Raw genomic sequence first — 22,724 nt, forward strand, 5'->3', positions numbered from 1 at the left:
ACATACTTGAACTGGAATTCACAAGAAATACTAGAATTTCTCACCCTTCTTCTTCGTAAATTGAAGTTAGATATATCGAGCTTATACCATACACCAAATGATCCCTAACAGTATAGTTAATTTGATACTTTATGACGGGTTAATTATCCTTTTTTTTTCCCCTCCCACGGGCCACAATTAATGGATACAGGTTTCCTGTAAACATATGTAACTAGGAAATATGTCTGCGCTTCGCGCGGTCGTGAATTACCTCATTGAACTTGTGACTAATCCTTTTTATATTCAAGATTCTTATAAAAATTAGAAATGTTGAGAATGTTCCAACATAAAATTAATATTAAAAAAAATACAAGGTAGTCTCTTAAAATTAAAAATGTTAACATTTTAATTTAATTTTGAAATATTTAGCATAGTCACATACTCAGGTACCTCTAATAAATTATATAAAAGTATTTTTCTTTGATTAATTTGTTTTATCTTCTATATATTCTCTGATTGTAAAATTTATCCTTCACATATATTTTGTGTACATAAAAAGTATGTCTCTGGAAGACAATAATTATCATTTTTTCCCTTTCCTATATTCATATACAAAAAAAATCTAGTGAATAGTAATAACAAATAGAAAGTTAAACCAACTTTATCCTAATTCTACACATAAAAATTAAAATTTTGTGTTATTACTGAATAATAAAATTCAGACCAAGATTACAGTTTTAAAAAGATTGTTTACAATATCAAAATAATTCTTTCATGGAGATTTTATTGCGTCTCAAAAGTCAACTTTATTTTCATGAACTTTTAAGATTACTAAACAAACATATTTAATCAAAGCTTCCATATAAAGAAAATCAGTTACTAAATAATAATATAATAATACCTTGGCTGTGCTTTTTCGGTATTTTCTTCATTAACTTCTAGTTCGGTAGAGGAACCACCATTATCACTCTATTACCTGAGCCTTAAATTTAACCATGTCAATTCATGCGGTCAAAAGCACATAAGTCACATTCTCAATACAGGCTATATAAGTACATTATTTATCAAGAAAGTTACACTTAACGACTTGCCAAAAAGATGATTATTGAAACGGCTATATACTTTCATGAACTAAAAAATGAATAATACTTTCTAGGAAACAACGTGACAATAACAAAAATAACTGAAGATCATAGACATATGCCTAATAATACAGTATTCTATCCATTTAGAGTAAAAAAAAAAAAAAAACGCGTTTCAACTTAAAAAAATTCAATCCCTAGTTTTTCTCTTCTAATTTTTTTAGCAAAATTCTCATGCTTTTGCAAAATCAAGAAATTATAAAAAGCACTTTCATTTTCTCGATTAATTCCTCTTATTATTCCTATATATAATTAAAAGTAACGAAGAGAAAAAGAAATACTGGAATGGAAGGTAAAGTATTAAAATAATAGCATAAACTAATAATAATAATAAAAATACTAATAATAAGGTTAAAGAAAGAGAAAGAAACTTTATATTGAAATATAGGATGGCAACGTAAAAGGCAAATGAAGTCTTCAATTTTGGAAGTAATGGACAATTGAAATGGAAGAATAGAAAGTAACCAAATAATGACATAGAGCCAGTTTGGATTTGCTTATAGCTTATAAGCTGTTTTCAGTTTTTTTGAGTGTTTGGCTGACCAGCTTAAAGTCATTTTGTGCTTAAAATAAGCTCAAAAAAATAATTGGGTCCATTTGACTTAGCTTATCTAAAGCAGCTTATAAGCTGAAAACAACTTATAAGCCAAAAAAAATAAGTTAGACTACCCCAACTTATTTTTTTAGTTTATAAGCTGCAAACAACTTATAGACATAAGCTCATCCAAACATGCTCATAGAATGGAAAAGGAACGTGGGAATAAGAATTGTTGGGGATTAATTCAGTAACGTTTTTTTTTTTTTTTCATCAGGGATTAATTCAGTAACTACTTAGGAGAAAGACAGGCAAATTTTGACAACTATGTACTACGTAGTAGACGCAACGTTCTAAAAATTGGACACAACTATTCGAAACAGATATATCAGATCCTTTTTTACTAATTAATTAATATAATTAAAATATAAGATGAATGCAAAAATTTGAAAATAAAAATAAATAAAGATGCTGACCTATGTCCAGCAATTATATATATAGATTAACTTTTAACTACTAATTTAGCGCACAAACGAGATAATACATTTTGGTTTTCTAACAATAGTGAATAGTCTAAGCAGTGGTACTAATTAAAAATTAAAAACTGACGAAAACCGCCCCCATATTTCATCTTTTTCTCTGTTTTCTTCTCTTCTCTTTCTATCTCTAGACTAGAATTGTATCATTCCTTTCTTCTTGTTTTCCTCATAAAAAATTAGAATAGTAGTTCTTGTTTTTTTCAAGACTTCCTTCTCTGCTAAGTTTTTTCACCTATTTTTACTATTCAGATCTCAATCATCTCTACTTCACCTTTTTCCTGTAAATTTACTGTGTTGAAGCAGAATTGAGAGACTAGTAAAGTTTTGTTGACATGGCTGGCCGTTATGATCGAAATCCTTTTGATGAAGAAGAAGAAGTTAATCCTTTTGCTGTAAGTTCCTTTCTTTCTTGTTTTGTGGTCTAATTATGGAAAGTCTCTCTTTTTATGTTATGGGGTTTCCTGTTTTGCTGCTATGCAAGTGAAAATTTCATCATTCTTCACTTGGTCAAGTTTGAGTGATGGGGTAAGTGATTTTACTGGTCTAACCTGTACTATGTGGTTTAATTGTGAAATTATGCTCTTTTTTCCTTTGTGGGGTTTTCTTTTCTTTATTGGTTTGCAAGTCAATATTTCAATTTTGTTTAAGTTTTGGGTGATAAGTATGTATGTGTAATGTGTACTTGAAAAGGGTATAGCTTGAAGTTGACTTAAGTTGAATTTGGTGTTTCGGGTTTTATATATATTTTGGAGTTGATCGTTTTTATTGTAGAAGTGTAGTTGGAGCTTATAAATCCAAAAAATGAGAAGTGTAGCTGGAGCTTCCTATTTTCCATGTTTTGTTGGATTGATTGATTTTGAACCATCTTAGTTTGTGTGATTGATTTTTTGTGTAATTTGACATTTTCTTTGGGAGATATTGAAATATATGATTATGGAATTGTTATATACTATGATTAGGGACAGTTGGAAAGTTGTTTATTTTTGGTATTCCGAGATATGAGGGAAAGATTTTTCGTTTCACCGAGTCAAATGCTTTTATCTGTAATGTGGCTTTTAATCTTGTCTGAACAGTTTAGGAGTTGGTATGTAAAGGAAAATGGTTTGTAGTTTTCATTTTGAAAAGTGTTCCATTATGCAATTGGTAATAATGTTTCCAGAGGCGTTGGATAAGGAATGATTGGTATAATTTTTTTTTTTTTTTGATGAGAATGATTGGTATAAAAATTGTAGTAGTAAAAGTGATAAATTAATTTCTTTTGGCTTTAGTACTGTAAACGCTGGAGGCATTCTGGAGAAACAAATTCCTTCATATTTGAATGTGAGAACCCTCTATTGTTGATGTGTTTTTAACATAGGATCTTCTGTCCATTTTTTCCTAAAGTACAATGAATGATGTCACAGAGTCACGTTAGATTACACATTACAGGATTTTAATTATGTTTGCACTGATTTCCTGTGCTTGAACATAAATTATGGCATCATTGTGTGCTACTGTCAGATAACGTAATTCTTCTCATATAATGGTCTCAGTTATCTTCTGAAATTTGCTTCAGGATGGTGGAGGCAGAGGGAAATCTTCAGGGCAATCAAAATTTAGTGGAGGTGCATTTTACACCACAGTAAGTTGGATATAATTTTCTCTACCTCTGTGTCTATCTCAGTGTGTTTACATCAGGTCATGAAACCAATTTTCCTTATTTTGGTAAAGAGATCAATATTTCTACCTTTACAAACTGCAGTTGTATCTGAACAAGGCATTTGCTTTACATGAGTATTCTTTAGTTTTGTGTCCGTTCACTACAAATTTCTTCTAGAATTCAATGCTATTTTTCCAATCAAAGTTTTAGGCTTAATTAGTTTTGGAGTTACATTTCTTTTGTTGATTGTTTTCTTAAATCTTTTTCCTTTTATCAACGTTTCAGTCTGGGAGTGTGCCTCCAGCAACAAACTCCAGGCTTTCACCCCTTCCGCCAGAACCAGCTGATTTCTATGATGGCAATGCGTCAATCGATATTCCTCTTGATAGTGCTTCGGTAGTTTGAACTTTCTGAATCTTTGAGTGCACATGCTTATATGTCATCTTTATCTTATTTGACATCAATATCTTGATGATTTCTTTGGTTTGAATTACAGGACCTGAAAAAGAAAGAAAAAGTATTACAGTCTAAGGAGAATGAATTGCGGCGGAGGGAACAGGTATGGAATTTGAACTAGTGTATAATAATCACACCAATGTTCTTGGTGATGTATGTTTCTTGCTTTGTATAAGACAGCGAGATTTGTTAGTTTCCCTCGGTAATCCAACAGATTTTTCTTGTTTTCCTCTTCTTTTTCCTTCCGAATATTGTATTTTCTGGATTTCCTTTTGGGGAGTTATTGTGGTTTATTATTCTTTCTCAGAATTGCGCTTTCTTATACCCCTGATGAACATGGCCGAATTGCAGACTTGTTCCGTAGTATATTCTTGAAAATAAATGGGAGCATCTGCCGTAGAAATTGTGGGTTTACTGCTTGTGGTATAGTTATGCTTGCATCCTAGGGGCTTCTTTCTGCCTTCCTTCTCTCATTGCAGTGGTGTAATGGAGAGATTGGTTGGAAGCGTTAGTTCTGATATCTAAAGATAAATGTGGAAGATGCTTCAACCCACTTAATGAAAATTTACATGAGGGGGATAGGAGGTCAGTAGAGTGCTTCCAATTACTTCCCTGTTTTCGCTGAGGGTCCTCACTCTGATAATCAAGTTAAGAACTCATTCAGGCCTCAACTTGTTTTTGAGCCAGAGGTTTTGGGTTAATTCGTTTGTGATCTTGTCACAGCTGTCTACTTTGTCTTATTTGGAATGAGTTGCTTTCTATGATGTCTTTTGGTGACTACAGCTCTCGTTCCTCCTCTCTCGTTATAGTGTTATTGATGTATTTGAGCTGAAAATGCCATTTTCCTCCATTTGCACCTCTGTTCTTCATTGCTGGTGTATCAAAGTCATTTTTCACTCATCTGGTTTCTCTTTGTTTTGCAGGAACTAAAAAGGAGAGAAGATGCTGTAGCAAGAGGTGCTTTTTTTATTTTGCTTCAATTTTTTTGTCGTTTATGCTTCTGCTATATTTGTAGACATTTAAACTACTAATATAGAGGGGGGAAACCATCTATAATTTCTAATTAAATCTGAAGGAAAAAACATAATGGGACCTTCCTCTATGTTCCTGATTGAGCCTTGTGATTTTTGTCCAGGGCTACTATTTTGATTTTATCTTCTTATACTTCTCATAAAGTGTCCACCATTCTTTCCATTTTTGAAGTAGAAAATGCAACTTTCAATTCTCTGATTTCCCCGAGTAACTTGCAAGGTTTTGTAGAGTATTGTATTTCAGATGGAATTTCTATCCTGTGATTCGTGCAGTATATCTTACAAGTTTAATTTCTCTTTGAGTTGCAGCCGGTATTGTTATCGAGCAGAAAAATTGGCCTCCATTCTTCCCGATTATCCATCATGATATTGCAAATGAAATACCAATTCATCTTCAAAAGCTACAATATGTTGCATTTACAACATTCTTGGGTATGTCAGTTACTGTTTACGATGTGTTTGGTTGTTCTACTTTGCAACACTGTGTATGGTGCGTGCTTTATTTTGTTTTTTGCTCCTATATAGTGCTCCCTCCATCCAAAAAATTGTGGGGTTCGGAGCGAGTGTCAACACATCTACTTCTAACATCAACTCCTTGATTCGGTTAAATAAAATTTACGTATTTAAAAACAACAAATAAGTACTAAATCACAACTTCTTGAGTAGAAAATATTTAGAGAAGTTCGGATAGAATTGTCAGAAAAATAGTTGGACTCAAATAGTAAAGTGCCAATCAAATGGGAATATCGCTATAGTTCTTTTGACTTAATTCGTTGCATCCAACAGTAGTTCCTTGGACTTTTACCATGCCAATCAACAATATAACATGTGGCATGCTTTTCTTTTCTCACGATTTGTACACTTGGGACATAAAGCCTTTGTTTTGTTACATTTGTTTCCCTTTTTTATTGATACTCTTCTCCGAAAGTAAAACACCTCATATTTCCTTTTTTATCCATCATTGAAGTGTATCCCCCATTCATCAAAAGAATATAAAAAATAATGAGAAAATGAGGGCCAAAAAAGTCAGATCCTCATTAATGCTTTTTTGCAGGCCTTCAAGGAAATAAATACAATATTTTAGAAACTTAAAAGACCCTAGTTTAGTCTGCATAGTAAGAAAAACTGAGATTTGGTAACCCTTCACATTTCTCACCACGATCTGCATGTTACATGGACCAAAAAAAAAGTGTACATGTCCCGTAAGATGTAAGTGTCCGGTAAAGGTGGGGGACTTTTCTTTTTTGCTAATTTTTGGTGTTTTCTGAATAATCATCCCCTAACTGTGAATATCTCTATGTCGCACTTGATTGTATCCGGCAGACAGTTGAGGGATCATATGGTATGGCTCCCTCTGTATCTTATCATGAAAATTGCAACTAGAACAAGCTTTTGCTGTTGTTCCGGTCGTTCAATGAAAATTCTTTGCATGTTATAACTTGGCATATCTGTCTTCCTGGAATAAATTTTTCTAATGATCTTTTTGATTACGTCTTGTCATTTTGTACTGTATGTGAGTTTCTTGTTTATCTCTTGCTGATGAGATATATGCTGATTGTGAGCAGGACTTTTTGCATGCCTTTTATGGAACATTGTAGCTACCACTACAGCATGGATTAAAGAAGGAGGTACATCGAACTGGCTTGTTCAATGTCTCTACATGTCATTACTTATCTGATGAAGTCGGAGTACTAACTTTAGTTTTTTGGTTTTAGATGTAAAGATCTGGTTCCTTTCTATCATTTACTTCATAGCGGGTGTTCCTGGAGCCTACTTCATGTGGTATCGTCCTCTGTATCGTGCTTTTAGGTAAATTTTCCTGTCTTTTGGAGAATTGAACTGATTTACTTCAGAAATCATCAAACAGTTTTTGAATGCGAGAACCAATTTTTTTGTTGATTGTTATTGCTGAAGTGTTATATTCGAAAAATTTGTCAATGTGGTAGAAAACTGATTCTTTACTATTTCGCCTACGCCTTTTTCTCCCCCTGTTTTTGCTCCCTTTTTACCTCCCCTACTAATCAAGGTATTTGTTCACAGAACTGAGGGTGCCATGAAGTTTGCGTGGTTTTTCTTGTTTTACTTGGTAAGTTCTTTATGCAGTCTTATGTTATATAGACTTTTTGTGGCTTTGTAATAAGCTGAACGTGAATGAAATCGGAATGAGTACTTCATAAGGATCCTTCCAAATACACTAGAAACTTGCAAAAAGGTAAAGGTAGTACCATACCCGGGTACATACCTGTACTTGAGTCCATGTTACAAAGGTTTTCTTGATATCTGACTTGATTGTGCTAGCTGTAATAGATTTTTCTCTGTTTGCAGGTTCACATTGTATTCTGCATCTTTGCTGCTGTTGCTCCTCCAGTAGTCTTCAGAGGAAAATCCCTTACGTAAGTTCCATACTGCATTTGACTTCTTAAAAAAAGTTGCAAAACCATATCCTTTTAAAATTGCTTAAGCTCAGTTTCCTAATTCCATTTTTTCTCACTTTGAACATGCATCCCAGAGGGATATTAGCCTTCTTAAAGTTAATCTTTTATAAGCTACGGTAGAAGGGACCATGGTCATCATTACAAACACTAGAAAACACTGTCACCTTATTCAAAAAAGATAAAGAAAGTATAGATTCAAACAAATTCACTGTTTCTAGCGTACTAGTTCCATAATTCTCTTTCAATCAAAGACTAAATGCCCTCTTAAAGCTTTTTTGCTTTCAATTTTTGTGTGGGTTTCATCTGCATAGTAGCTAACTGTTAGAACGATCTGATGTTTTGTTATTTGTTGAAACAGTGGCATCCTGCCTGCGGTAGATCTCATCGGCAAAAATGTACTTGTTGGGGTGAGTTATGACTATATTAGGCACAATCCCATAGTATCTCTATCATACTTCTTACGCCTTTTTGTAAGATGGACTGACCTTTTCATTAGTTTGAAGAAGAAATATGGAAGAACAGAACCTATTCAAAACTTCTTTCTAATGAAGTTTTAACTCTAAGCTATGAAAGTTCTGCTATTAACATGTATCTGTTGCCCAGATTTTCTACTTCATTGGTTTTGGGCTATTTTGTCTCGAGTCATTGCTGAGCATTTGGGTTATCCAGGTCCGACTCATTTTCTATTTCTGCACGTTCCAGAATTTCTTTTTACTCGAACCCGGAGTCTAACCTTTTGTTTTACTTTACTGTCATAATGCAGCAAGTATACATGTATTTCCGAGGAAGTGGTAAAGCTGCACAGATGAAGCAAGAAGCTACTAGAGGGGCCATGAGAGCTGCAATATAATGAAGAATGGTTTTGGAGAAGGATGTCGTTTGCGTCCCCTTTGCCTATGAGGAGGATATTGGATACAGAAGTTGGCTATTTCAGTTGTGGCTGATAGTATTGTTTTCAGATGTTTTGGTTACTTCAGTTAGGCAGATATGTTTGTTTCATATGTTTGTAGTGATCATTCTCTTATGATGTATGTTTTATTTATAACTACTTTGACCAAAGTGCTGTTAGAAAAAGATAGAATGCCTTGTATTATTGAAGACACAATCTTTACATGTTTAAATTGCCTTTTTTGTGTACTCATTTCTTGTAATGTTTCATCTTAAATCGAGCATTTTTTCATGTGCGATTGAAAATATAAATGAAACACATACTGGTGATGACTTGATTTGGGTTACTTATTGCAGAGCATTGATATAGTTTGTCCTTTTTAGTTACTTGAATTGTAATTATAACTGAAGCACATTTCTCAATTGAAAAAGCAGTGGAAACAATGAAACATTGTGAAAAAAGGGGATTTTTTTTTTCTTTCTTAACTAGCTATATTATCATTTGCATAAGGTGATTGCGTCAAATTATGAGAGTGGAGTTCAAATTCTAACAAAGCCAAAAATAGCTAAATTAATTGCTTCTCATTTATTTAAGGTTTGATGAACAGAATTATTCGATATCCTTATTGAGGAAAGAAATCAGGTATTTAGTGAAATAATTGAGTCTGCCTACACTCATTCGTGTGACTAGAAAACAAGTTTTATAACATGGAAGAATGTAAACCTGGCAGCGCGTTTATGAGGAAAGAAACTCTCTACCCACAACGTTGATATGATAAAAACCAGATTGTAAATGATCTGTTTCGCTATGATTTTTGGGAAAGAAAGGAGGACCCATGGTTTGGTACTGAACTTTGAAGCTAATCTTGTAATGGATTGACTTAATAATAAATTTTGTCTAGACCTCGTATGATTCGTTAACTTAAACTTTGGAGTTTGTTAGGGAGACAAACTGGGAGTATTGCATGTTATTTTGGTAGTTATAGCTTTATTTACTCTTTTTCTCCTGCCGTTTGATTGAACCCACATGCCAAGTCAAAAAACACACAATTTTATATACACATTGCAAGAATCTTAAAAATATATTAGCCTTTTTCAACGTTGAACAAATGGAAGGCTGATGAAAGCATGTTTAAATATATACATAAGCAAAACCATGCATATTAACTCACAAAGAATATCATAGTGGAAAAATGGGAGAAGAAAACAAGGTAACTCTACATGGACAGTTGTTTAGCCCTTATGTGAAGAGAGTAGAACTGGCTCTCAAAGTAAAAGGCATACTTTTTGAGTATGTAGAAGAAGATCTGAATAACAAAAGTCCATTGCTCCTCAAACACAACCCAGTTCATAAGAAAGTTCCTGTTCTTGTTCACAATGGGAAACCAGTAATTGAGTCGCTTGTCATTCTTGAATACATTGATGAAACATGGAAGAATGGACCTCGACTCTTGCCAGAAGATCCTTATGAAAGATCTAAAGTCCGATTCTGGTCTGCTTATATTCAACAGGTAACATCACAAAAATCCATTTTAAGTTTCATGTAATACAATAATTCAGACTATCCGCGTATGCATTTCAGGTGATGGAGTGCACGGTGAAGATATTCACAGCGGAAGAACAAGAAAAAGCATGTGAGGAATTTTATGAGAAACTAGGCGTGCTTGAAGATGGAATGAAGGATATGTTTCCAGGGGGCATTGAAGGTGGGAACATAGGGCTCCTAGACATCTTAATCCTCGTAGCATTTGGCGCATATAAAGCACAAGAGGAAGTGTTTGGAGTGAAGCTTTTGGATCCAGAAAAGACTCCCCTGATACACTCATGGGTGAACACTCTACTTGAACTTCCCCTAGTAAACGAAACTGTTCCCCCTCATGAGACGGTGGTATCATTTGTTCGATTTTTCAAACAAAGAATCACTAATGCTCAATCTCAGTGAGCTTCTGTGTTCTCTTTTCTTCCTACTGTGTTTGTTTGTACTAGTGCTAAAATTTCTCATTTAATTCTGCTGTGTAATAAGGCTTATGGCCTGCCTCTCTACCCCACAAAGGTAGGGGTAAGGTTTGCGTACATTCTATCCTCCCTAGACCCCACTTGTGGGATTACACTGGGTATCTTGTTGTTGTTGTAATAAGGCTTATGGCCATCTGGTTGAAATGTGAACTACATTGCTGATAAGCACTTCTCTACTATTTTTAGGTAAAACTAAGTGATGCTTGTTCAAGATTGTCTACCTCATAACACAAATTGACAGACTAATTGGAAAGTAATAGCTTAAGCTGGATAACATTGAAAAAAAAGTCCATCATCCTTCTCTGGATACAGTGCTCTATTGATGAGATGCCGATACATGAAAAATCGATCATCTTCAAGCATTGCATACATAGTGATCCTTGTCAGCGGAACCAAATGTCCAGTCTCATTCGCCACACTAATCCAAAAAGCATTTTCTTATAGGCTGCAATATAACAAAAGGTCCAACTATACCAAATGACAGAATGTCACAGAAATTCATTTTGACACAGAATATAGCCAGCTAAGGCAGAAAGAGCTTATTTAAATGAGCAATCACTCAGAATTTTATACATGAGCGATAAAACACACCTCGAAGCTGGCTAGGCCAACTATCAGTTGTTCTCTTTTTTACCTGAACTATCAACTAAGTGTGTTTTAATATATAGATGGTGATAGCTAAGGTAGGAAAATGGTATAACTGATAGTTGGGGTGTGAAATTTGCGAAAAAGTGATAGATCATGTGTGTTTTTGACCATCGTTTCTTTTATTTATGACTACTCTGACCCAAGTGCTGTTAGACATAAGATAGAATCCCTTGTATTAAATTACTGTTTTGGTATACTCATTTCTTGTTGTGTTTCATCTTATATCAAGAATTTTTTTTAAGTGTGACATTAATCCTCTCATACCTGCTAATTGATGTACCAAAGATGCATTTTCTCTAGATCCTGAGGAAGACATTATTGAACATACTTCTTGTGACAAATTGATTTGAAAGTACTTCTTGCAGAGAATTGGCTAAGTTTGTCTTTGTAGTGACTTTAATTATAATAGAGAAGCACGTTTCGCAATTGAAAAAGCAGTGGAAGACAAAGAGGCGAAAATTTTGTCTAACTACATATATGTACTATTGTGGTTGACGTAGGGTGATTGCATCAAATTATGAGAGAACCGAGTTTAAATTTTGACAAATTGTTAGTTGATTTTTTCTCATTCATTTAAGAATTACTCGATATTTGTATTGGTGAGAGATATTAGATACTTAGTGAAATGGTCGACTCGTGTGCAAGTTCATCCGTTTGACTAGAAAACAAGTTTTTATAAAAAAACAAAACGCTCATTTGATAAAGACCAATCTGTAGTGAACTGCTTCACAATCTTTCTTTCTTTTTCTTAGTCTATAGATATAAGATAAGTTACAATTAATGAGGGAGCTGCCATATATTAATGAAGCATTAATCTAATCATCATATCCCCACCCCCTCTTCATGTTATTAGTCAATATGATTAAATGTAGCCAACTAATTACACATTAATAGGGCGAGAAGCAGTATTTAGGAGTAGAAACATCTTAATTGAGCCAAATCTACCAATTTATCACACTTAAGAATTTAGACATACAAGTACGACATGACATTCGAAAATGCATTAAACTAAATTTAACCCCCTCTGATATCTTGAGACTTGTGAGTAATATATGTCCTTCAAACAGCACATGTGGTCCCAAATATTAATCGTTTTAGCAAACTGTGTTTATTTTAAAATATTTAATGTTACGTTTTAGAAAAACAAGAAGTCATTTCACTAATACTTTTCAAGAATTTTCTCATGAATCATAATTCCAAGGCTAAGATGAAGGATAAATTAACGTAACATCCCAATCCCAAACATTAAGTTCTCATCATTAATTCTAGTATTACTATTATAACTGCAGAACTTAGCTGCATAACAAAGTCTTCCACATGACATGTGTCATCACAAAATAAAAACAAACACACAAGCTAAAAAAGGAGCCTGTCATCAAATATTAGTATAATAAAAAGTAGTAGTAATACTCTTAGCACTTTACTAGCTAAGGGTCATGCCCATTTTATTGTAACATTTTCTTTTAACAATAAGCAACACATTTCTTCTTGCAATCCATAGTACATCCACCAGATCCACCACCATAACCATACCCTTTTCCAGCACTAGAAAATGATCTAAAACACTTTGCTGGACACCTAAGCTTCTTCCCTAAACATGGGCCTTTTTCTTTGCACACAACACTAGATCTTGTGACCCCACCTTTTGCATATCCACCTTTTGGGCCTCCAAATCCACTACCATATGCTCCACCAAGCCCAGGAATGTTAAACACTCCTCCAGGCCCAAAAATGCCACCAAACGGTCCCTCACCGTTGTCGTTTCCATTATTCCTGGCTCCGCCACTGCCTGCTTTTTTCGTTTTCTCGACACCGTGGTTTTTTGGGTTGATGTGTCTGGTAGCAAAGGTGGAAGTGACTGTGATGATGAGCAAGACAGCTAAGAGAGTGAGGGTAGTTATGGAGATTTTCTTCATTTTTTTTGGCTTAGGAGAGGAGAGAGGAGAAGAATGAGAGTATTTATGGGAAAGGAAGGTGGAAAAGCATTGAAGAAAGGGAGTGAGAAAGAAGATAGTTATAAGTGGATGGCAGTTGGGAATACTTGCATGAAGACTTTATATAATAAGAGTAGGGTGGGTGCAATTTATTGCACTATACTGTGCACAAGATTATATTATGGATATCTAGTCCCACCGTTTTAATGTGTTGTTAATGTGTGTTATGAAGTGTCAACATATACATTGTGAGAGGCTAAATTTTCATTAATGAAGTTATATAAATAAGAATTGATCTTATATATAGTAGAAAATTTAAATCTTGTATGTACTACACCCCCCGTTAACTTTTACTTGTCCGCGTTATTAAAAATACATTTCACTTTTACTTGTCACTTTTTAAATATCAAGAGAAACATATATATATATATATATATATATATATATATATATATATATATATATATTCATGTTTTACACTTAGCATATTAATTATTCCCTAAATCATTTTCCAAGACCTAAGACCAAACGTCAAATAATTTGGGTATTCTGGTGTACACATATCAATTATTATTTCTTAAATTAAGGATGTGTAAAGTCCAAAGTGAACGGATGGAGTATATACAACGAGATTTCTCAATATTTAATTTAAGATCTCGAATTTGAATTTTAAAAATAGAAAAAGTTTTTCCTCATAGTGAATTTACTCAACCCGAATCTAAATTAATCGAACTGTTTCAGCTATCAAATAGTTAAACCCAAAAAAAATATAAGATTTGGTATGAGGGGAACATGAATGTAGGACCATGCTAGACGTCAGGAATGAGAAGTGAAGAATAGAGTGGACTTAAATTAGGCATGTTACGTTGGTCATGGAAGATCGAGATGGCTGATGCATGCCTCAATGAGAAAGCTCTTCAATAGTCTAATAAATCCTGATAAATATGGAAGACTATACTAGCGATGGGTAAGTGAATCAAAATAAAGATTGATTTAGAAAAATATCCGCTGTAATTCTCTATTATAACTTTTATTTTCACCAAAAAAAAAAACTGTTATATGAACTGTTCTGTTCAAAGAGTAGTTAAACATTTTTTGGTGGTAAAATTTTAATCTCCTTTTAAATTTAGAATTTGGGAACACGTTAGAGTACTGTATATACAAAAATTGGAACTCCCTTGAATTTATACTGGCCAGGGAAACCACATGAAATTGTCCTTTGAATGAAACTTCAGTACTTCAAACTTAATCTGATGTAAAAATACTAGTCATACATTGGGGTAAATTTCACAGATTGTCATTTAACTATCATTTTTTTTCCACAAAAGTCACTTAACTATCGTTTCTAATACAAAAATTACTTAACTATGAGTATACTGGCACAAAAGTCATTGAACCACTTTCCGGTCTCACTAAACCACTTTACGGTGAATAGCTCATCTTTTACTTTTTTTTTTAAAAAAAAAATAAATAAATAATAAATTAATAAAAAGGTTCAACCGACCCAACCCAAAATTAATTATTACTCCTCTGTCCCAATTTACTTGACAAGGTTCGAATTCTGAGAGTCAAAACAGTTTAATTTTGATCGTGAATTTGGGCATGTAATCTTTAAGTTTTTTGAAATAAAATTTATATGTTTGGAAACCACGTAAAAAATACAATAAGTCACGATAATAGAAAATTCAAAATATTTAAAATATATATGAAAAAATTACGGTCAAAGAAACACTTGTTTGAATCTCGAAATCTGAAAGGTGCCACATAAATTGGGATGGACGCAATAGATTTTTTTGGGTCGGTTGAACCTTTTTAATTAATTTTTTATTTATTAGATTTTTTTAGAAAAAAAGAGAGTAAAAATTGAGTTATTCACCGTGAAGTGGTTTAGTGACACCAGAAAGTGGTTTAGTGACTTTTGTGTTAGTATACTCAAGTTAAGTGACTTTTGAATTAGATACGATAGTTAAGTGACTTTTATGAAAAAAAGTGATTGTTAAATGATCATCTCTGAAATTTATCCTCATTGATTTGTGTTATAAATATGGTTAAGCTTTTACTCTTTATCTAAAATTAGACCAATTAAAAGGCAGTTCTTAACAAAGCAAACTTCCTAGCAACAATACTTTAACAGACATAAAACGTATATCAAAAGAGATTTGAACCTATAAGGGATTATTTTGTTTTCTTTTATTTGGTTTCACACACTTTAATATAAAAAGAAAAGCTTAATAATTAAGACAATCCAACACCTAAGAAAACTTAGAAAACTAAATAGTTACTTAGTGGATTGATGTATTTATTATTAAATTCCCACTTCAAAACCATTATAACTAGTGCAGTTCTATTTTTTGGTTTTTACTTTTTTAGGCAAACTGAAAGGAAAAAAAAAAATACACCAAGGGAGGACCTTTGTTTGGAAGAAACAACAATTTGGTCAGGAAATTAATGCGCCAAAACCATTGGTACCACACAACAATAATATAGGCTTTATAGTATGAGCCCCCAAAAATAATGCATCTATACACACAAGTCAACAGAAGAAATCAAAATCCTTTTCCCATCTATCCTTTGGCTTTATTCTTTGTTGTTTTACTGCTTGCTACCTTTATGTACAGCTTGAATTTGAATGAGAATTGAATCCTACAAATGACATAGGCTTAATACATACTTTGCCTTTGAATTGGTAGTTAAATACCTTTCACACAACCCTCCTTTGACGGATTTTTTTACACGCCAAACATTTCCTCAAGTGTGTCTAACTGCGTGCTCAATACGTGTTTTTCTAATAAAATGAGGCAGTTTGTCAGTGATTTTCTAGAATACACATCATCTAGCTTCTTCCATGTCTTTGTTGCAAAATTTTCTGCAGCAATCTCGCGAAAATGCTATTTGTACCCTCATGAAGATCGTACTCAAAGCCCTCTCCTTCTGGTCAAATCCCCATCAATTTTCTTCCATAACCCTTGTAACCCTAGGGACAATCTCATCATAATCTTCCATAGACTCAAACTAGATGTCTATAGAATTTCTTTGTACTTCATTGAAGATGAAGAAATCATCTCAACCCTGGATTATGTGTAGAAAACCCTAAGCACTGCTCTGATACATTATCGCGAAGATCGTAGATTAACTAGCACACAATCAAACACAAAGCAAATAGAAAAGAAAAATATCATAGGGATTTAACAAGGTTTGGTCAAGCTAGTCCTCGGGGCAAAAGCAAAGAAATTTTTCACTATGGATGAGAGGGAATGTACAATATAAAAAATATCCAATTATAACTCTTTTATATATATCTTAATCTTACAAGAAACGGATTCCCATACCTACAATAACAACGGATTTCCCAAATCTACAAGGATACTAGGTTTCCACACTACAAGAAAATCTACCACAAACACATAAAGTTGTGATGTTTGCGATTAAGTATAAGCCAACACTGGTATGATGTAGAGAGGTCATAGACTAGAAGTGGGCATGAGACTTGGTTGCAGACAAGTAGAGAGAGTAAGAAGCTAAAGAAAGTGGTGACAAGAAAAGCAGCAGGCAGAGACATTAAAAGAAAAGGACCTACAATGCCCACCATATTGAATTTCACTCGCTTTTTCAGATGCTACCAATTCTCCCTATGTCTACTAAGGTGATATTTTCAGAGTTCAATTAATGCATTCTTTTAATGAATTAAATTCCCACACGCTGATGTAGACCTTTTATTCAATTTTGACTCCCCCAACCGCCCTGCTCCCTTTCTTATTCTTGCTTTTTGTTCCATATCAAATAAGAGATCCATTCACATTGTTCAAAAGTTTAGCATAATGTCCTCCAATTGGGGTTTTCCTTCCGAGAAATCAATCTGCCTAAAGTTGGTTTTACTGTACAGAATCAGTTCATGGTTCAGTAGTCAGTGCCCACAGTTGCAGTATAATGCTAGTATCATTTATTTATATTTGCAACATATGGCCTTATGCACACCATTTGACCACATTTAGGCTGAACATTGAGTAACATACAATAGGTTTAAAGGCTAGAGGAGTTCCAGCTAGCATCTACAGCCTGAATGATCTTTTCGTGTAGTTTGGCTCCAGCGCAAGCAATTATACCTCGATCAAGTCCCTCTAAGTATTCGCCTTTTGAGAAGTCCAATGGACGCCCTCCTGCATCGGTCACCACTCCACCGGCTTCTTCAATGATAAGAACACCAGCTGCATGATCCCATATTTTCTCCTTGTAACCAGCCCTCGCAAATTTCATGAATATCTCAGCATCTCCTCGAGCTACGGCTGCATACTTTACCATGCTATATACACGTAATGGCTGGTTCCTGCAGTTGATATGCTGTCAGCCTAGCTTTAAAAGACATCTTAATGCACAACATATTATTTGAATATGCAAAGGAATATTCAGTATGGGCAAAGAGTAACAGAGCATAGACTCTAAAAACACAGAGAACCAGAAAGCAATAGTAAATATAGCATCTTGAAAGTTTCATGCGTTGTGTATGAGACGGAGATTAGTTTTGGATACTAGAGGGAACTGGGAGAGATATTTACCTAAGTCCAACACTATGAGCTAGTCCTGCTGTGAATGAATGGCTTGAATTTGCCTTCTCAACTGGTTCACAAAAGGTAGCTAGTGCTGGGTTATCGATGGAGGATACTCTGATTTCCCTTGCAGAGTTTGGCCACACAAAGTTATTTTCTCCACACAGTAACGGTTGCATCCAAGCCCTGCCGCCACCTTTCCTTGCATAAAGTACAGAACCTTTATCTGAAGATTCAGATGTAGGGGCGGTCAACCTAGATAAGATTCTCCTATAACCATTTTGATAACTAAGCCATTCCTTCTTCATAGGGTAATTTGGACACCCAAGAACCCCAAGCACAGGTTCTCCATCTTCTATCAATGCCAAAGCAATGGCATATTGATCTCCATGCACAAAACCCAATGTGCCATCAACAGGATCCAGTACCCAAAACTTGCTACCTCTGGCACCTGCCAAGCTGCACCGACTTATGGCCTCAAGAACAGCTTTAGCATCAAGATCAGTAGCTGGACCTTTTAGTCCGAAACGGGGTGCATCGGCTAGACATTCGTTCACAGTTTTTACTACTGCTTCTAACAGGCCAACTGCGCCAGCCTTTGAAAGCGCTTCCACATCTTCTTCAGCAACAATACAGACATTCTCACTGCCATAAGCCTCGGACAGTACCCAGCTGACAATTGCTTGAACACTCCAGTCTAACAATATCAAGATAGCTGATCTTAGCATTTTGAGAACAAAAAGAAGATATTGCAGTTTCAATCAAGGAAACATTAATGCACCCCCTGAAGTGTCAAATAACTTATGGCACAAACCAGAGCATGCCATGGACCACAACTGCAGCTTATGTTACATGGATCCTTAATTTCTTTTGACATACCAAGTTGAATGGGTGTGACATGGGTAGAGATACTTCGTGCAAAGTTTTCAAACTACAATAAAAAATTGACATAAAGTGGACGTACTAATACTGAATACTTCTGTATACCCACTGTTATTAGAGTCGTACCATAAATGATTCCATCGAACATAGGTTGCAGAAGGAGACAGATATCTTAGAAACAAAGTAGCTGATGCTCAAACATTAAATTATTTGCTGTTTGAGTCTAGGATATTCTTAATAATTCTCATTCTAAAACTCTCCTATCAATAATTCAAGATAGTTTAACCCTTGTTAGTCAAAGATCTTGCATTGCCATTAATTTTAGGGAAAAGGGTCAAAAATACCCCTTTACTTTTATAAATTGGCTACTTTTACTCTCCGTTTCAAGTTGGGGCCAAATATACTCCTACCGTTAGCAAAGTTTAAAGTTTCAAAAATACCCCTCATTTCTAACATATTCCCACGTAAGCAAGCCTAGTCATTGGAATTTGGTGACATGGACGCCACACGGCATTTAACTTATTCTATGTGGTGCCTACGTGGTAATTATTTTAAAAACAATCTACAAAATTGATTTTTTTAAAACAAATCTGGAAAAATGGCTGTTATTAAAAATCTGAAACTTTTTTATTTTATAAAACCTGTTTTTTTAAAATATATTCTCGAAAATTGGATTTTTTAATTAAAAAATATGGAAAATGATTTTTTTAATCTGGAAAACTTTAAAGTATTTTTTGGTTATTAAAAAAGTGTCCTAAATTTTTTTTTTTAATCTGGATTAATTTTTAAAAAATCTGAACTAACTGATTTAAAAAAAAAAATCATTTTCCAGATTTTTAATTAAAAAAAAATCAGATTTTTAATAAAAGCCATTTTTCCCAGATTTGTTTTTTGAAAAATCAATTTTCCAAATTATTTTTAAAAAGTTTGCCACGTGGGCACCACATAAAATAAGTTAAATGCCATGTGGCGTCCATGTCACCCAATTCCAATGACTAGGTTTGTTTATGTGGGAATATGTTAAAAATGAGGGGTATTTTTGAAACTTTGCTAACGGTAGGGGTATAATTGGCTCTAAGTTGTAACGGGAGGGGTAGATTTGGCCCCAACTTGTAATGGAGGGTAAAAGTAGCCAATTTATGAAAGTAGAGGGGTATTTTTGACCCTTTTCCCTTAATTTTAACTTTGATGGAATAATGTTCTGTCTATCATCAGCAGCAAAGTTTCCTAATATTAATCATAAGAAGATAATTACTAATAATATTCATACTTGAGTTTATTACTCTCTTAAATTTTTTCTTAAAACAATTTATTACTTTTTGGGGAGACAGAAGGTTGCATTTAATGGATTTATTGAGTGGAAAAATAGATGGAACTCAATATGCAGCTAAGATTATCAAACTGTTCCCTTCATGAGGAATACCAACCTTGGAGAAAATCGCGGTTACCTCAATATTGTCTCGTGACTTTATGATTTATGCTGCTTTCCTTGAAACTTGGTAAAGCAACCTTGGAGAAAATCGATCACAGGCATTTATTCATGGATTTACTGACTAAATGATCATCTATGAGTATGGCGCACATTTTTTTCTTGGCCCTTTTTGGCTCTACTGTTACTTGTCAACATACAAATTTGGACGAATCAGCCACTCACCAGTCACCATAGAGCAAAAATCAATGAACTTGTGACGCGAAGTTATTATATTTTGCTTGATGACTGTTTAATGCTTTATTAAAACCAATTGAAAAAGATAGATTGACACAGAGGACCTAACCGAAGGCACTATTTTATCTTGATACATTGCAAGTTCTAATAATATGCATGAAGATTAGATTGAATTGGTTAGGCGAACAAAAGGCTTCGCCTCTTTTTAACTTCCAGACAACTTCTATAGCAGTACAAAAAACCAAAGAATTATGTTTCATTTCACAGGACTAAACATGGGTTGGCTAGAGCTCCAAATAATAACAAATACAATCCAATAGCAATTCAAGTATGATCGTGAACTGAGCTATAAAGAGTCACTAATGGATTATGGATATGTCTCTGTCCATTAATTGAAAAAGCATGATACTGAAAAGTCCATTTTTACCATGAAATATGAGTAGCAATAGTTTTCATTTAACAAACCATCAAAGTATAACCATGCCAAAGTAATAGTCATTCCGTTTACATAATTTTACCACAAATTTGACACAAGAATATCTACCTTCCCCTATGTTCGGTATTGACAAGTTTTTCTTCCTATTTTAAATTAACCATAAGTACTACTCACTCCGTTCCATAAATATTGTCCTCCTTTGACTTGGCACAAAGTTTAACAAATAAAGGAGGACTTTTGAAATGTGTGGTCCAAAACAAGCCTTAGATATTTGTGTGACTGTAAATTAACTCATAAAGTTAAATTATTTCTAAATATAAAATGCTGATAATCTTTTTAGGACAGACTAAAAAGGAAATGATGATAATCTTTTTGGATAAAGGATATAATATTATCCTCTTTAAGCACTTTACCCAAAAAGGATGTACCTTTTAGCCATTGCCAAAAAAGTCCCGACAGAAAGTTACCCCCTTCGAAATTGAACTATTATCACACTTAAAATTCATTTTCCACTATGTATCAAGAATCCAAATCAACAGTATCCAAAATGATTAGTCAAAAATACACAATCTTTACCCTTTTCCCAAGCACAGTCCTAGAATTTCCAAACACCCATTTCAAGAAACATCCCCATATCACACTTAAAATTCATTTTCCACTATGTATCAAGAATCCAAATCAACAGTATCCAAAATGATTAGTCAAAAAGACACAATCTTTACCCTTTTCCCAAGCACAGTCCTAGAATTTCCAAACACCCATTTCAAGAAACATCCCCACAAGTGAAAAAAACATAACAACACAAGATAAAACGACCAAAACAGAATTTTACCTGCAATAGTGACAGGAGAGTCGTCTTCCTTAGAATGGACATGCTTAGAGCTTTCAGATAATAAATTTTCTTGAACTCTCTGGCAGAGCAAGCAAGCCATATGTACAGCCCTTACAGCAATTTCCAATTCTTTAGAATACCCATCTGGTATATCAGTTGAACTAACTTCCAATTTACAATTTTCATCCATTGCAGACAGAAAATTAGTTTGACTACTAGTTTGAGCAGTGAAACCCAAGTGGGAATTTTTCTTGGAAGAGAAGGAAAGAGTTCCTAGTACTTGGTTTTTGGGGAAAACATCATGTTGCCTAGAATGGATATGTGGTACTTTGGTTGGAAAGGTAGTTGTAGTAGTACAAGAAGACATAATTGTTTTTTTTTTTTTTTTATAGAGATCAAGAAAGTAACACGCAGCCACTGTCTCCTTCTCAAATTAAGCGTAGGGCATAATTTTATAGGGGTGAAGTTGTTTAAATGATTAGCTCAAAGAACAATGGCTTATTCGAGTGGACTCAAATTGTTTATATTATATACAAATGTAGTCAAGAGTCTGCCGTCTCCTGAGGCCGGAGGTGCTAGATCACATCAAATCCTTTTTATTTAAATATATTAAATTTTATATTTAATATACATTGACGCCCTTTTAAAATTGCCAGAAAATTTTATTTAGATACTTACGGTTATCGGGGTAATACTTTTATACTTCACTAACAATAACTTTAATTACTGGTAGTTGAAAGTTCTTTATGGTAGATTAAAACTAACTAGGGAATTGTTCTACTTAAACACTTGAATACACAATAAAGCATTTGAGTATGTTCTCAAGCGTCTATTAGGTAGTTGAATTAATCTATAAAACATAACATCTTATTTAGTTATATATACACATCATCCTGGATTGAAACTCGCTTAAACTTTTAAAGCTTATTAAAAGGCTAATGCGTACAATATAACAAAAATATCTTATTTTGTTCCTTCCCAAATGTAAGTAATTGTAGCTTATAAGTATATATAATAACTTTCTTAATTGCAGGAAGGTATATTCTTGGTGACAGCCTGCATCATTGATTGGGCAATAGCAACTAACAATGTGTGCATTAACCAAATTTTTTTAGACTTTAA

At 33.9% G+C, this 22,724-nt stretch overlaps 4 protein-coding genes across 4 annotated transcripts; 2 read left to right on the forward strand and 2 right to left on the reverse strand.

Moving 5' to 3' along the window:
* Positions 1–2,273: 2,273 nt before the first annotated feature.
* Positions 2,274–8,877, forward strand: LOC132624844 (secretory carrier-associated membrane protein 2-like). Its single transcript, XM_060339575.1, has 13 exons — positions 2,274–2,587; positions 3,751–3,816; positions 4,120–4,230; positions 4,331–4,393; positions 5,214–5,247; positions 5,631–5,753; positions 6,887–6,949; positions 7,037–7,130; positions 7,362–7,407; positions 7,647–7,714; positions 8,115–8,163; positions 8,360–8,425; positions 8,520–8,877. Exons 1-13 carry the CDS (start codon positions 2,528–2,530, stop codon positions 8,604–8,606), a joined length of 930 nt encoding a protein of 309 aa, XP_060195558.1. The 5' UTR covers positions 2,274–2,527; the 3' UTR covers positions 8,607–8,877.
* Positions 8,878–9,738: 861 nt separating this feature from the next.
* On the forward strand, positions 9,739–10,851 carry LOC132623135 (glutathione S-transferase U9-like). Its single transcript, XM_060337843.1, has 2 exons — positions 9,739–10,155; positions 10,227–10,851. Exons 1-2 carry the CDS (start codon positions 9,838–9,840, stop codon positions 10,584–10,586), a joined length of 678 nt encoding a protein of 225 aa, XP_060193826.1. The 5' UTR covers positions 9,739–9,837; the 3' UTR covers positions 10,587–10,851.
* A 1,707-nt stretch (positions 10,852–12,558) lies between these two features.
* Positions 12,559–13,341, reverse strand: LOC132623594 (glycine-rich cell wall structural protein 1.8-like). Its single transcript, XM_060338370.1, has one exon. It carries the CDS (start codon positions 13,222–13,224, stop codon positions 12,772–12,774), a length of 453 nt encoding a protein of 150 aa, XP_060194353.1. The 5' UTR covers positions 13,225–13,341; the 3' UTR covers positions 12,559–12,771.
* A 3,693-nt stretch (positions 13,342–17,034) lies between these two features.
* Positions 17,035–22,506, reverse strand: LOC132623166 (PAP-specific phosphatase HAL2-like). The gene is made up of 3 exons (XM_060337879.1): positions 21,603–22,506; positions 17,796–18,483; positions 17,035–17,566 (listed from the first exon to the last, which is right to left on the reverse strand). The coding sequence occupies exons 1-3, from the start codon at positions 21,967–21,969 to the stop codon at positions 17,263–17,265; spliced, it is 1,359 nt and encodes a 452-aa protein (XP_060193862.1). The 5' UTR covers positions 21,970–22,506; the 3' UTR covers positions 17,035–17,262.
* Positions 22,507–22,724: the final 218 nt, after the last annotated feature.

The sequence above is a fragment of the Lycium barbarum genome, chromosome 12 (genome assembly GCF_019175385.1).
Source record: "Lycium barbarum isolate Lr01 chromosome 12, ASM1917538v2, whole genome shotgun sequence".
NCBI lineage: Eukaryota > Viridiplantae > Streptophyta > Magnoliopsida > Solanales > Solanaceae > Lycium > Lycium barbarum.